Source organism: Stenella coeruleoalba (genome assembly GCF_951394435.1).
Source record: "Stenella coeruleoalba genome assembly, chromosome: 8".
Taxonomy (NCBI): domain Eukaryota; kingdom Metazoa; phylum Chordata; class Mammalia; order Artiodactyla; family Delphinidae; genus Stenella; species Stenella coeruleoalba.
Genome location: NC_137154.1, coordinates 54,674,509 through 54,690,056, shown reverse-complemented (window position 1 = coordinate 54,690,056; position 15,548 = coordinate 54,674,509). Strand labels below are relative to the sequence as shown.

Sequence of the window (15,548 nt, the reverse complement as noted above, 5' to 3'; positions counted from 1 at the left end):
ACCATTATAGTATCATATAGAATAGTTTCACCACCCTAAAATTCCTCTGTGCTCTGGTAATTCACCCCTCCTTCCCTTCAAATCTGTGGCAACCACTGACCCTTAATACTGTCTCCATAGTTTTACCTTTTCCAGGATGTCAGATAGTTGGAAGCATATGGTATATAGTCTTTTCAGACTGGTTTCTTTCACCTAGTAATATGTATTTAAGGTTCCTCATTATCTTTTCATGGCTTGATAGCTCATTTCTTCTTAGTGCTGAATAATATTCCATTTTCTGAATGTATCACAGTTTACTTATCCATTCACCTGTGGAAGGACACCTTGGTTGCTTCCAAGTTTTGGTAATTATGAATAGAGCTGCTGCAAACATCCACGTGAAAGTTTTTGTGTGAACAAGTTATCAGCTCCTTTGGGTAAATAACGGAGCACGAATGCTGGATTGTATGGTAAGAGTATGTTTAATTTTGTGAGAAACTGCCAACGTGTCTTAGTGACTGTACCATTTTGCATTCCCACTACTAATGAATGAAAATTCTTGTTGCCCCATATTCTTGTTAGTATTTGGTGTTGTCAGTTTTGGATTTTGGCCATTCTAATAGGTGTGTAGTGGTTTTTCATTGTTGTTTTAATTGCAGTTCCCTAATGAAATACAATATTGAGTATCTTTTCTATCTATATCTTCTTTGGTGACGTGTCTCTTCAGGTCTTTTGTGTATTTCATTAATTGCGTTTTCTTATTGTTGAGGGTTTTCTTGTGTATGAAATTATAGCTTTTATTTTTAAAATTTTTATTGGGGTATAGTTGACTTACAATGTTTTGTTAGTTTCAGGTGTACAGCAAAGTGAATCTGGTATACATACACATATATCCATTCTTTTTTAGATTCTTTTCTAAAAGCATAGTAATAATATATATTACTATTATATAATGTAATATATGCCATTACAGAGTATTGAGTAGAGTTCCCTGTGCTGTACAGTAGGTCCTTATTAGTTATCTATTTTATATATAGTAGTGTAAGAGAATACAAAGGCCTTGGGGTTGGGAGGCCGAAGACCTCAGTCCTGGCCCCAGATCTGCTTCTAACTTGCTCTGTAACATTGGGCAGGCTACTTAACTTCTTGGAACCTCTGGCTTCTTCTGTCATATGGGCACCAAAATCACTACCCTGCTTGTCACACAGTTGTTTTGAGGCTCCAGTGGACTAGGTCTAGCTAATACCAAGGCCAGAAAGTCTTTTGAGTTGGAAAAGGATTATATTAGTTTGCTAGAGCTGCTGCAAAAAATTACCACAAACTAGGGGTCTTAAATAACAGAAATTTATTGTTTCAGTTTTGGAGGCTAGAAGTCCAAGATCAAGGTGTTTGTAGGGTTGGTTCCTTCTGATACCTGTGAGGAAAAATCTGTTCCATTCCTCTCCCCTAGCTTCTGGTGATTTGTTGGGCTTGAAGAAGCATTGCTCTGATCTCTGTCTTTATCTTCATAAGGTGTTCTCCTTGTATACGTTTGTCTTCAAATATCCCCTTTTTATAAGGACATTGACTGGATTAGGGGGCTGAACCTACTCCAATTTGACCTAATCATATTTTAAATAATTATATCTGCAATGGCTCTGTTTCCAAATAAAGTCACATTCTGAGGTACTGGGAGTTAAGAACATATGAATCTTGGCGGAATACAAGGGTACGACAAGGGCACGACAACTCTTTAAATATTGAAGCTTTTTATGCCAGATCAGCAGAACCTTAGTGAGCACCTACTGTATGCAACACCCTCGATGATTACAAATATTCAGACTTAGTGATTATTTAAGTTTGTAGCCTAGGGAAGCAGCATAGTAGAGTGGTTTAGTGCTCAGGGCCTGGGCCAGACGGCCTGGATTTGGGTCTGACTGCTGCCAGTTACTATCCAGTTGATCTTGGGCAAATAACTTAGTCTCTGTGCTTCAGTTTCTTTATCTGCAGAATAAGGATGACAGTACCTAACTACAGGGTTGTTGTGAGGCTACAGTGAATATTAATAAAGAACTTGAATTAATTCATAAGATACAAGGATATACTTTACAGCACAGGGCATATAGCCAATATTTTATAACAACTTTAAATGGAATATAATCTATACAAATATTGAATTACAGTGTTGTTCACCTGAAACTAATATAATATTGTAAATCAACTATAATAGAAAAAAGAAGGAACTTGAATCATTGCACATGATAAAATATTAGCTATTCATTTAATTAAAACAATTTCCAAATCTAAAATTCTGTAATGTAGAGAACCTTAAAGTGGTCCATAATCAAGGATCAAGCAAGCAGAAGCAGGTTATATAAGCTCATAGAATGTAGGATGTCTGGGTTGGAAGGCTCTTGAGAGACCATCTACTTGAGTCTTCTCATTTTGCAGATGGGGAAACCAGGGTTCAGAAAAAAGGAAGTGACTTGCTCTGGGTCAACTGACTCATTTGTATCACAGTCCTTGGCCTCTGAAGGAGCTTAGAGCTCAACAAAGAGCTAAATAAGCCTAAAAATGTAGTAATGTCCTTGTTTTTATCTCCTTTTTCCTGTTTCTCTTACAGCAAATAAAAAGAAGGAGAAGGAACGGCCAGAGATTTCTCTTCCTTCAGATTTTGAGCACACGATTCACGTTGGTTTTGATGCTGTCACAGGCGAGTTTACAGTAAGTCCTGGATCACAGAAAGACATTTGGTCTTTCAGAGTTCTGGCTATGCACTGTTAGATTTAATCCTTTCCAGACTTCCTGATGCCTCTATCTTTGCCCGAGACCCTCATTACTATCTTCTTACATTCTTGAGAGGGACACGTTCCTCCCCTCCAGAATTGTACTAGAGAAGCCTTTGAATCTCTATTCCTTAAATAGACCTCGGTTAAGTGGCCCCTTGGCATCAGGCTCTGTGCTGGGCACTGATGATCCAGAGACAAATCAGACATGATTCCTGCTGTAAAGGAGGAATATCCTGGTGAAGGGGCAAATACTGCAAGAAATGACAGATATAGTAAGAGATGTGTTATAAGAGAGACCTGTGTGGAACTCTGAGGGCAGAGAGAGAGAGGAATGACTAAAGCCTTCTTTAGCTGCCATCAGTTATCAGAGTTAGTTCTGAATTTCATTCAGGGTCCCCTGTGATTATGCCTTGCTGACAGCCTTGCATGTCTCTCTTATAGGGGATGCCAGAGCAGTGGGCCCGCTTGCTTCAGACATCAAATATCACCAAATCGGAGCAGAAGAAAAACCCGCAGGCTGTCCTGGATGTATTAGAATTTTATAACTCGAAGAAGACCTCCAACAGCCAGAAGTACATGAGCTTTACAGGTATGGGGATTGTGTCCAGGGCAGTCTAGGAAAGAAGAGGTTTTCATCTTAGTAGATGCCTATTGGTGTGGGGTGGAGGAAGAACGTATCGGAAAGAGTGGAGATGGCACGTTCACTAAGATGGAATTTTGGAATTTGAGAGCCAAGATGATGGGTTTTTGCATCAAACTTGAGTCTTTACTCTGAAACTGCATGTTTTGAAAAAGTACTGTGATATTACGTGTTAAGAACATAGACTTTGTGCTAGAAGATCTAGATTCTGATACTCACTATGTTCTAGTAGTCAGTTCATTTCTTTGAGCTTCAAAATGAGAATAATAATTCCTATCTCAAGAGGTTGTAATGAGGATAAGTGAGCTCATTGATACGAAAGTTCTTTATAGGTTGCAAAATGGCACCATGAAAATGTAGCCATCATTATCATCGTTTTCAATATCAGTAGGTTATGTGATAGCCCAGTTAAGCAGGCAAGCCCAATTTCTTCCTCAAGGAACTGATTTTTATCAGTCCAATCAGTCCAATGAAAAACTGGCCAGTAATAATAAATGTTCTTTAGATGTACTCTCTCTATATGTATAAGGGACTGTGTTTTTCAGAATGTTTTTGATTGCAGAACTGGGATTAGAATCCAGGTCTCCTAACTCCTAGACCAGTACCTTTTCAGTTTACCACTTGCTTCTAGTAACTCTGTTTGGAGCACCTCCTTCCATAGCAGAGATATTTTTCTTTTCTTAGGCAAGTCATAGGAAGGCCTACATTTCTGGAAACTTGCCTTGTATATAGCATCTTAGAATGTTAGGGCAAGAAGTATCTTTAGTATATACCACTTCCAGTTTCCCCTTGTTTTGCAAACATTAGAGCCCAAAATGCCTTTCTAATGTGGCTAAATTAGTGCTCTCTTAACCACTGGTCTTAACTCTGAGTCCAGTGCTTTTTCTGGTGTTCATGCTGTCTCTTTCAAAGGGCAGTATTGTTGGGGAAGGTGAGAGCCGGGATGAAACTAGCTAATTTTGAAGGATGCTTTCCCCAGCAAGTATCTGGCTTGCAGCAAAGGGCACAGATGGTGAGGATGACAGACTGCAGCTTTGCTCATGCTGCATAGTGGTGCCCAGTAGAGTGTCATACATGTTCCTAGCATGTTTCCTTCCTGATATCTGGCCCCGCTGGGTCTGTATCACTTCTTCCATTGAGGGACTGGGTCATTCCAAGGCAGTATTGGGGTTGAGGGGTGATGGGTAGGAAAGTATTCTAGATTACGGCTTGTGTTTTCAAGAGTTTGTCCTGGAGACTTCAGATTAGAAGCTGGCTTTGAAAGCTTCAGCAGCAAAGTCTTTCGAAGAATCTGTTTTTATGTATATGTGTGTAGATGTGTACAAATACTATTTATGTATATGGAAGCATAGCTATGTGGGTTTGCATATGTTTGGAATTAAAGTCCACTTAAGTATTTATGAGTGAATATGGGTATAGATATACCCATTAAGGTAATTGTGTATATGTTCTTCCATGCATGCATAAATGAATAACATTGAGTGTATATGTATAGAATGTATAGATATGTGTCCATACAGCGACTTCTGTGTGTATAAATTTGTGCAAATATGTGTGTGTGTGTGTGCACATGCACACACACGTGAGGGATTTTTTGTTTTCTGTACGTTGAAGACCAAGGCAATTCCAAGCAAAACTGTATATTTGGCACTTTTTAAAAAAAATTTTTTTAAATTGCAGTATAGTTGATTTACAATGTTGTGTTAATTACTGCTGTACAGCAAAGTGATTCGGTTATAAATACATTCTTTTTTAAAATATTCTTTTCCATTATGGTTTTTCATAGAATACTGATTATAGTTATCTGTATTATACGCAGGACCTTGTTGTTTATGGCACAGTTATTTTTTTATTTTTTATTTTTTTGCGGTACGCGGGCCTCTCACTGTTGTGGCCTCTCCCGTTGCGGAGCACAGGCTCCGGACGCGCAGGCTCAGCGGCCATGGCTCACGGGCCCAGCCGCTCTAAGGCATGTGGGATCTTCCTGGACCGGGGCACGGACCCGTGTCCCCTGCAACGGCAGGCAGACTCTCAACCACTGCGCCACCAGGGAAGAGCCCCCCCCCCTTTTTTTTTTTGCGGTACGCGGGCCTCTCACTGTTGTGGCCTCTCCCGTTGCGCAGCACAGGCTCCGGACACGCAGGCTCAGTCAGTGGCCATGACACACGGGCCCAGCCGCTCCGCGGCATGTGCGATCCTCCCAGACCGGGGCACGAACCCGCGTCCCCTGCATCGGCAGGCGGACTCTCAACCACTGCGCCACCAGGGAAGCCCTGGCACAGTTATTTTTAATGTCCTATCTCTCATTTTCCTATTTCCTTTCTTCTCATACTATTAATTATGATAACACTACTTCAGTTTGTATATGCTTGCACATAAACCATCTCATTTGATTCTCATGACGGCCTTGGGAGATTGGAAACGCAAGGGCATTATCCCCATTTTGCAGACTCAGGGAAATTAATTAGGCTCAGGGAAATTAAGTGACTTATTCACAGAACCTCAACATATCAGTTGAGTGATATACCAGTGTTGGAAGTGTGTTTTCAACTTGGGCCTTTAAATCCTTTGCTGTCTAAAAGCCCAAGCACAATCCTCCGTGCCAATTTTTTGTTAAGTTTCCTATCTTTTCATCACTTTATTTTCTGTACCAACTAGTAGCTAATGTGATAAGCAAAGCCTAGACTAGATTGACAATGCCAGGTTCTGGGTTTTAGCCCTACTTTGCGACTGATTTATGTAACCTTGAACCAGTTTCTTTTCCTCTGAACCCTAGTTTATTTATTTGTAAAATGAAGGGATTGCAAGTACTTTCTGCTCTGTCATTCTGTGCTATGGAATTTGATTTTTATATACAGAAATTGTACATCCCATTTTAAAGGAGCAAACGTACTTATTTTTTATATGGTGGAGATATATTTATTACCAGAATACCCAGTCCTCAAAAATACTAGCAGTACATAAGGTTAGGGGTGGTGCAAGGAAGGAACAGTATTGCACTTGGTATGGAATGTGCTTTTGGACAAGAAAAACAAGTGAATTATGTTTAAGCTATATCCTGAATTGATTTATCCAGAGTACAGCTGGCTATTCAGGGTTTGTTTTAAGAACATATTGTCACAGTTTATGGGTTCATAATTTGTCATAGGACCAAAGAAGCTATACCTGATACTTTCATGTATGATGGAATTGAGATCTTGGACATTCTCCGGGCTTGTTTCTTGGTGAGGAAGATGTAGGATTTGATATAATATTTCTTCTCCTTAATTCCCATTGGTGGTGAACTGGTGAAATCAATTTCTTCTTGGACTTTTAGGAATTAAAGAATAAATCCAAACACAATACTTGGTCTTTAAACTTATTTTCTTGCTAAGATTTCCATTGGGTCTGTTTCATAGTTTATCAAGTCTAAGATATCATTGATTGTAAGGTGCATTGTTATTTTACATGCCCCTAAAGAAAAAGAAGCTGCCAATTAAATCATGAAATACTTTTGATTGTAGGACACATCTCTTTCTGAGATGTTAATGTGAAAAAATACATGTCTCGGAATTAATAAAATATGGTGATTATCTGATTGAAGGAGCTTGGACCTATTCTTAGAAATAAGACCCTGCCTTTAATTATACTTGACATGACTAATGCATCTCTTTTCCTAAGGCTTAGTCTTTCTCTCCTTGTGGGGAATAGACATGGATGTAGAAGGATCCTTTCTAAAAGCTAAAGCCACATGCTGGTCATGATTTGTTATAGATGGCTCAGGGTGATGCCAGCCAGGAGTTCTTTCCCTTTCTCTTAGAATGCAGGAAATTTCCTTGAGCATTGAGGCCTGATGATGTGGATATAGTTCTAACCTAGTATTTAGAATTAGACCAGGATTCAAATCTTGACTCCTAATAACCTTTGTGTTAAGTAATTTGTGGACAAATTACTTCTCTTCTCTGAACATCAGTTTCCAAATCTGTGAAGGTGGACATACTAATAGTACTGAGAGCTGTAGTGAGGATTAGAGGAGGTAATGTGTATAACGTGTTTAAAATGGTGTTGGGCCTGTAGTACCAGTAACACTGTTATTATTCTGAGCTTGGCAAGTGCTTTAGTGAATAGGCTTCCTTAGGTCTCAAGAAAGGATTAACTGTAATTGTTTACTGACTGAGTCCCTTGTCTTTTTCCTTTTGCAGATAAATCAGCTGAGGATTATAATTCTTCTAACACTTTGGTAAGCCTTTATTTCCTCTATTCTGATGTGGGCAGGTATGATTTTTTAGGGATCAAGTCAAGTGTGGTAGATGCAGAGCCTGGGCTGGGGGGTACTCATCTTGGTCACTTTCCCACCCTGGGCCTCAGAATAAAGGACTTGGACTTAATAAACAATAAGCATCCCTTCCAGCTTTAATTTATGAATGCTCTAGAAATCCTAACCCTGGAACCAGAAGAACTGGCTGCTAGGCTCAATTTTCAGTTTTCACTTTGACCCTTAGGAAAGCCAGTTTGCCTTTCTGAGCTTCAGTTTTTTCATCAATAAATGAGAATGATACACTTTACTTAGAGATGTCTTCAAATAGCTGCATTTAGAGGAGAATTCTTTCTTTTGGGTTGGTTGGGTCTACAAAACCAGGATTAGGGCAAATTGTTGAAGGGAGCAGATCCTATTAATTTAAGGTCATTCATTCTGTCCTCTGAAGTTGTAGTGAATGCCCTATCACTTGAAGGAATGTGATAGGAGTCATTGGTGACCTCAAAGGTCCCTCTGCCCTTCATAACCTACAAATTCTGTTTTCCAAGGCAGATTATAAGATGAGATGCTGATGTATCCGAAAGGGTCTTAATGGCTATTAAGCTGTGACTTATATACTAGAATACTGCTATTCTTTATATCCAGTGTTGTCTCTTGTGCAAAGTTGGTTATTTCATGTTGATTTACTAAACATTTGCAAAGCCCCTATTCTATGCCAGGTCCTGTGTGGAGAAGTGGCAATATAGGGATGAATCAGACATTATCCCAACTCCTAAGAATCTCCCAATCCTGTAAGTGACATGAAGGCACAAACAGTTACAGTGCAGCATGCTAAAACTTCATGAGGCCAGGAGCTATGTTTGACTTGTCAGTTACTGGATCCCTGGCATCTGGCAAGTAACAATTTACTGAATAAAAGATTGGATGTATAAAGAAAGCTTCTTGATGGTGCAGACTGAGCTGAATTAGTTGTCTTGGGGAAGAATTATGAAGAGACAAGCGTATTCCCGACAGAGAATAATTAGCATGTGCCAAGACAAGGAGGTTTGTGAGGTAGGCTTGTACAGAGAACTGCAAGTGGTTTGTCATGATTGGAATGTGAAGTGTGAAGAGACTAGAGGTGGCTGGTGGGGAGGGGAGGGGAGGGGAGGCAGGTCAGATCATGTAGGAATTTTAACTTTATCTTAAAGGTAATGAGAAGCTATTGAAGAATTTTAAGTGGGGATGTCATACATTCTAACACAATACTGAGTCACCATCCAAATACTTTGAACCATGCTTCCAGCAATGGGGATTGGTTTATTCTGAGTCATTTATACTGTAATCGATGATAAAGAATGTTCATATGTCCATTACCTTGTCGCATACTGAGTCCTTTCTTATTCACTACCTCTTTTAATCTTCATAGGAGTTTAATGAGGTGGGTTATTATCCTTGTATAATCAATGATAAAACTGAAATTGAGAATGGTTAATGGCAGTAGGTATCTGATTCCCAGTCTGCATCGCTTTCCCCTGATTCATTCTTTCATCAAATGGAATAGATACAATTAAAAGGTGGGGAAGAATTTGCTAATGTTAAGATCCTTGGGAGTTTCTCCCCATTATTGAACTGCAAATTATTGAAGAAGGGACCTTAACCAAAGCTGAGCTGTGCCTTGTGGCACAAATGTCTTTATGCCTTTATAGGAGGAGTAACAGCTATTATTTATCGTGTAGCTAATATGTGCCAGGCAGTGTGCTAGTAACTTTATGTATGTTAGCATAATTAGTCCTCACAATTACTTAGTGAAGAGATTAGCATCCCCACTTCACAGGTAGGAAAACAGACTTTCCTGAAGGCTCATAATTGCTATTGTGGCACAACCAGATTAGAACTAGGGTCCTCTGAGTCCCTGTCGTGGATTTTTTTCACTGTGGCAGGTGAGAAAGACCATGTCAGAGAGGTCTTATAAAGGAGACTGCAGTAAAGCCTTAGCTCTGTTGTTCCTTAGTGAGGAGGAGGGGCCCTGGGGCTCATGCCATATGGCAGAGAGGATGACACCTGCTTGGTAAAATCCTGTACTGGTTTACCAGGTTGTAAAGGACATTTTTCTCCGCAACTCAGAATTTTCCCTGTGGCTCAGTCCTCTTTATTTTCTTACTAGTTTCACATGGGGTATATGGTTTGTACTGTGGTAGTATTGCATTGTTTTCCATATTGGTTTCACACAGATCTTTCCAATTGATTTGGGAAATAATTGGATGAGATTATAACATCCATGACACAAGTTAAGAAATTGGGACTCAGAGAGATTATGTGACTTGCTCCCTATCCTTGAATGAATTAGTAGTAGAAACCAATACAAAATTCAGTTCTCCTCAGCATTCATTTATACATTCATACCATAAATATTTACTTAGCACTTTCTTTGTGCCCAGGTGTTAGTGATACACAGATAAATTTTACACTTAGTCCTTGAGAAAAAATTAACAACAGAATAAAAGGATAAGGGCTGCAAGAGGGGTACATGAATAATGTACCATGGGGGTCATATTTGATGGAGTGATTTATTCTGCTTGGTAGTACAGAACAGTTTGCACAAGGTTCTTGGGCCCTACGATTTGTTCATTTAATAAACATAACCTTTAAGGTTTCTTCTAGCTCGAAAATTCTTTTATTTGTGGCTCATTGGTCTGAGATATATCTCCCAGATTACATAGCACTTAAGTGCCTGAATTCTCATTTATAAAATGATCACCTATTATGTGATAGGCTCTTTGAGTGCCTAAGATCAAGGGCAGGTAAGGTCATTGCTCTTGATCTTACAGTTTAGTGAGGAATCAGAACACGTAAACAAGGATTGATAATACAGTTTCAGGTAAACATAGGCAATGATACTAGCCAGAGAAAAGGGCAATCAATGCTTTCTTGTGTGAGGTAGCATGAACAAATGCCAAGTTGTTAAGGATCCATCGTGTCAGGCAAAAGAACTTGGACTGTGTGCTGGAGCTAAGAAAGTATTTTATTTAATTTTTATTTTTTTAATATCTTTATTGGAGTATAATTGCTTTACTATGGTGTGTTAGTTTCTGCTTTATAAGTGAATCAACTATACATATACATATATCCCCATATCTCCTCCCTCTTGCGTCTCACTCCCACCCTCCCTATCCCACCCCTCTAGGTGGTCACAAAGCACTGAGCTGATCTCCCTGTGCTATGTGGCTGCTTCCCACTAGCTATCTATTTTACATTTGGTAGTATATATAAGTCCATGCCACTCTCTCACTTCATCCCAGCTTACCCTTCCCCCTCCCCGTGTCCTCAAATCCATTCTCTATGTCTGCGACTTTATTCCTGTCCTGCCCCTAGGTTCTTCAGAACCATTTTTTTTTCTTTTAGACTCCATATATATGTGTTAGCGTACGGTATTTGTTTTTCTCTTTCTGACTTACTTCACTCTGTATGACAGACTCTAGGTCCGTTCACCTCACTACAGATAACTCAATTTCGTTTCTTTTTATGGCTTAGTAATATTCCATTGTATATATGTACCACATCTTCTTTATCCATTCATCTGTCGATGGACACTTAGGTTGCTTCCATGTCCTGGCTATTGTAAATAGAGCTGCAGTGAACATTGTGGTACATGACTCTTTTTGAATTATGGTTTTCTCAGGGTATGTGCTCAGTAGTGGGATTGCTGGGTCGTATGGTAGTTATATTTTTAGTGTGTGTTTTCTTTTTTTTTGTGGTACGTGGGCCTGTCACCATTGCGGCCTCTCCCATTGTGGAGCACAGGCTCTGGACGTGCAGGCTCCAGACGCGCAGGCCCAACGGCCATGGCTCACGGGCCCAGCTGCTCCGCGGCATGTGGGATCTTCCCAGAACGGAGCATGAACCCGTGTCCCCTGCATCGGCAGGTGGACTCTCAACCACTGTGCCACCAGGGAAGCACCTATTTTTAGTGTTTTAAGGAACCTCCATACTGTTCTCCATACTGGCTGTATCAATTTACATTCCCACCAACAGTGCAGGAGGGTTCCCTTTTCTCCATACCCTCTCCAGCATTTATTGTTTGTAGATTTTTTGATGATTGCCGTTCTGATTGGTGTGAGGTGATACCTCACTGTAGTTCTGATTTGCATTTCTCTAATGATTAGTGATGTTGAGCATCCTTTCATGTGTTTGTTGGCAATCTGTATATCTTCTTTGGAGAAATGTCTATTTAGGTCTTTTGCCCATTTTGGGATTGGGTTGTTTGTTTTTTTGATATTGAGCTGCATGAGCTGCTTGTAAATTTTGGAGATTAATCCTTTGTTAGTTGCTTCATTTGCAAATATTTTCTCCCTTTCTGAGGGTTGTCTTTTGGTCTTGTTTATGGTTTCCTTTGCTGTGCAAAAGCTTTGAAGTTTCATTAGGTCCCATTTGTTTATTTTTGTTTTTATTTCCATTTGCCTAGGAGGTGGGTCAAAAAGGATCTTGCTGTGATTTATGTCATAGAGTGTTTTGCCTGTTTTCCTCTCAGAGTTTTATAGTGTCTGGCCTTACATTTAGGTCTTTAATCCATTTTGAGCTTATTTTTGTTTATGGTGTTAAGGAATGTTCTAATTTCATTCTTTTACATGTAGTTGTCCAGTTTTCCCAGCACCACTTACCAAAGAGGCTATCTTTTCTCCATTGTATATTCTTGTCTTCTTTATTGAAAATAAGGTGACATATGTGCATGGGTTTATCTCTGGGCTTTCTATCCTGTTCCATTGATCTATATTTCTGATTTTATGCCAGTACCATACTGTCTCGTTTACTGTAGCTTTTAGTATAGTCTGAAGTCAGGGAGCCTGATTCCTCCAGCTTCGTTTTTCGTTCTCAAGATAGCTTTGGCTATTCGGGGTCTTTTGTGTTTCCATACAAATTATGCAATTTTTTGTTCTAGTTCTGTGAAAAATGCCATTGGTACTTTGATAGGTATTGCATTGAATCTGTAGATTGCTTTGGGTAGTATAGTCATTTTCACGATGTTGAATCTTCCAATCTAAAAACATGGTATATCTCTCCATCTGTTTGTATCATCTTTAATTTTTTTCTTCAGTGTCTTATAGTTTTCTGCATACAGGTCTTTTGTCACCTTAGGTAGGTTTATTCCTAGGCATTTTATTCTTTTGTTGAAGTGGTAAATGGGAGTGTTTCCTTAATTTCTCTTTCAGATTTTTCATCATTAGTGTATAGGAATGCAAGAGATTTCTGTGCATCAATTTTGTATCCTGCTACTTTACCAAATTCATTGATTAGCTCTAGTAGTTTTCTGGTAGCATCTTTAGGATCTCTGTGTATAGTATCATGTCATCTGCAAACAGTGACAGCTTTACTTCTTTTCTGATTTGGGTTCCTTTTATTTCTTTTTCTTCTCTGATTGCTGTGGCTAAAATTTTCAAAACTATATTGAATAATAGTGGTGAGAGTGGACAACCTTGTCTTGTTCTTGATCTTAATGGAAATGGTTTTAGTTTTTCACCATTGAGAACGATGATGACTGTGGGTTTGTCATATATGGGCTTTATTATGTTGAGGTAAGTTCTCTCTATGCCTACTTTTGGATGATTTTTATCATAAATGAGTGTTGAATTTTGTCAAAAGCTTTTTCTGCATCTATTGAAATGATCATATGGTTTTTATCCTTCAATTTGTTAATGTGGTGTATCACATTGATTTGCGTATATTGAAGAATCCTTGCATTCCTGGGATAAACGCCACTTGATCATGGTGTATGATCCTTTTAATGTGCTGTTAGATTCTGTTTGCTAGTATTTTGTTGAGGATTTTTGAATCTATGTTCATCAGTGATATTGGCCTGTAGTTTTCTTTCTTTGTGACATCTTTGTCTGGTTTTGGTATCAGGGTGATGGTGGTCTCTTAGAAGGAGTTTGGGAGTGTTCCTCCCTCTGCTATATTTTGGAAGAGTTTGAGAAGGATAGGTGTTAGCTCTTCTCTAAATTTTTGATAGAATTCACCTGTGAAACCATCTGGTTCTGGGCTTTTGTTTGTTGGAAGATTTTTAATCAGAGTCTCAGTTTCAGTGCTTGTGATTGGTCTGTTTATGTTTTCTCTTTCTTCCTGGTTCAGTCTCGGAAAGTTGTGCTTTTCTAACAATTTGTCCATTTCTTCCAGATTGTCCATTTTTTTGGCATATATTTGCTTGTAGTAATCTCTCATGATCCTTTGTATTTCTGCAGTGTCAGTTGTTACTTTTCCTTTTTCATTTCTAATTCTATTGATTTAAGTATTCTCCCTTTTTTCTTGCTGAGTCTGGCTAATGGATTATCAATTTCGTTTATCTTCTCAAAGAACCAGCTTTTAGTGTTATTGATCTTTGTTATTGTTCCTTCATTCTGTTTCATTTATTTCTGATCTGATCTTTATGATTTTTTTTCTTTCTACTAACACTGGGGTTTTTTTGTTCTTCTTTCTCAAACTGCTTTAGGTGTAAGGTTAGGTTGTTTATTTGAGATGTTTCTTGTTTCTTGAGGTAGGCTTGTATTGCTATCAAGTTCCGTCTTAGAACTGCTTTTGCTGCATTCCATAGGTTTTGGGTCATTGTGTTTTCATTGTCATTTATTTCTAGTTATTTTTTGAATTCCTCTATGGTTTCTTCAGTGACCTCTTGGTTATTTAGTAGTGTATTGTCTAGCCTCCATGTGTTTGTATTTTTTACAGATTTTTTCCTGTAATTGATATCTAGTCTCATAGCATTGTGGTCAGAAAAGACACTTGATATGATTTCAGTCTTCTTAAATTTACCAAGGCTTGATATGTGACCCAAGATATGATCTATCCTGGATATGTTCCATGAGCACTTGTGAAGAAAGTGTATTCTGTTGTTTTTGGATGGAATGTCCTATAAATATCAATTAAGTCCATCTTGTGTAATGTGTCTTTTTTGTGTGTGTGTGTGATACGTGGGCCTCTCACTGCCGTGGCCTCTCCCATTGCTGAGCACAGGCTCTGGACGCGCAGGCCCAGCAGCCATGGCTCACGGGCCTGCCGCGCTGCGGCATGTGGGATCTTCCCTGACCGGGGCACGAACCCGTGACCCCTGCATCGGCAGGTGGACTCTCAACCACTGTGCCACCAGGGAAGCCCTAATGTGTCATTTAAAGCTTGTGTTTCCTTGTTTATTTTCGTTTTGGATGATCTGTCATTGGTGAAAGTGGGGTGTTAAGGTCCCCTACTATTATTGTGTTACTGTCAATTTCCCCTTTTATGGCTGTTAGCATTTGCCTTATATATTGAGGTGCTCCTATATTGGTTACATAAATATTTACAATTATTATATCTTCTTCTTGTGTTGATCCCTTCACCATTATGTAGTGTCCTTCCTTGTCTTTTGTAATAGTCTTTATTTCAAAGTCTATTTTGTCTGATATGAGAATTGCTACTCCAGCTTTCTCTTGATTTCCATTTGCATGGAATATCTTTTTCTATCCCCTCACTTGCAGTCTGTATGTGTCCCTAGGTCTGAAGTGGGTCTCTTGTAGACAGCATATATATGGGTCTTGTTTTTGTATCCATTCAGCTGGTCTTTGTCTTTTGGTTGGAGCGTTTAATCTGTTTACCCCTATGTATGTTCTTTTACCATTTTCTTAATTGTTTGGGGTTTGTTATTGTAGGTCTTTTCCTTCTCTTGTGTTTCCTGCCTAGAGAAGTTCATTTAGCATTTGTTGTAAAGCTGGTTTGGTGGTACTGAATTCTCTTAGCTTTTGGTTTTCTGTAAAGGTTTTAATTTCTCCATCGAATCTGAATGAGATCCTTGCTGGGTAGAATAATCTTGGTTGTAGGTTTTTCCCTTTCATCACTTTAAATATGTCCTGCTACTCTTTTCTGGCTTGCAGATCAAGCCAGATCAAGCCAGTTTCTGCTGAAAGATCAGCTGTTAACCTTATGG

The 15,548-nt window shown here is 39.1% G+C and overlaps 1 protein-coding gene across 10 annotated transcripts in view; it reads left to right on the top strand.

Moving 5' to 3' along the window:
• PAK1 (p21 (RAC1) activated kinase 1) overlaps nucleotides 1-15,548 on the top strand; it is a 298,535-nt gene that overhangs the window by 102,818 nt on the left and 180,169 nt on the right. For all 10 annotated transcript variants that reach the window (XR_013829588.1, XR_013829589.1, XR_013829590.1 and 7 more), the window contains exons 3-5: nucleotides 2,582-2,682; nucleotides 3,189-3,336; nucleotides 7,569-7,606. Coding sequence is in view for 6 of the 10 variants with exons in the window: in XM_079930716.1 (XP_079786842.1) it covers nucleotides 2,582-2,682; nucleotides 3,189-3,336; nucleotides 7,569-7,606 (287 nt within the window). In the remaining 4 variants the exon portion in view is untranslated. The remainder of the gene's footprint in view (nucleotides 1-2,581; nucleotides 2,683-3,188; nucleotides 3,337-7,568; nucleotides 7,607-15,548) is intronic.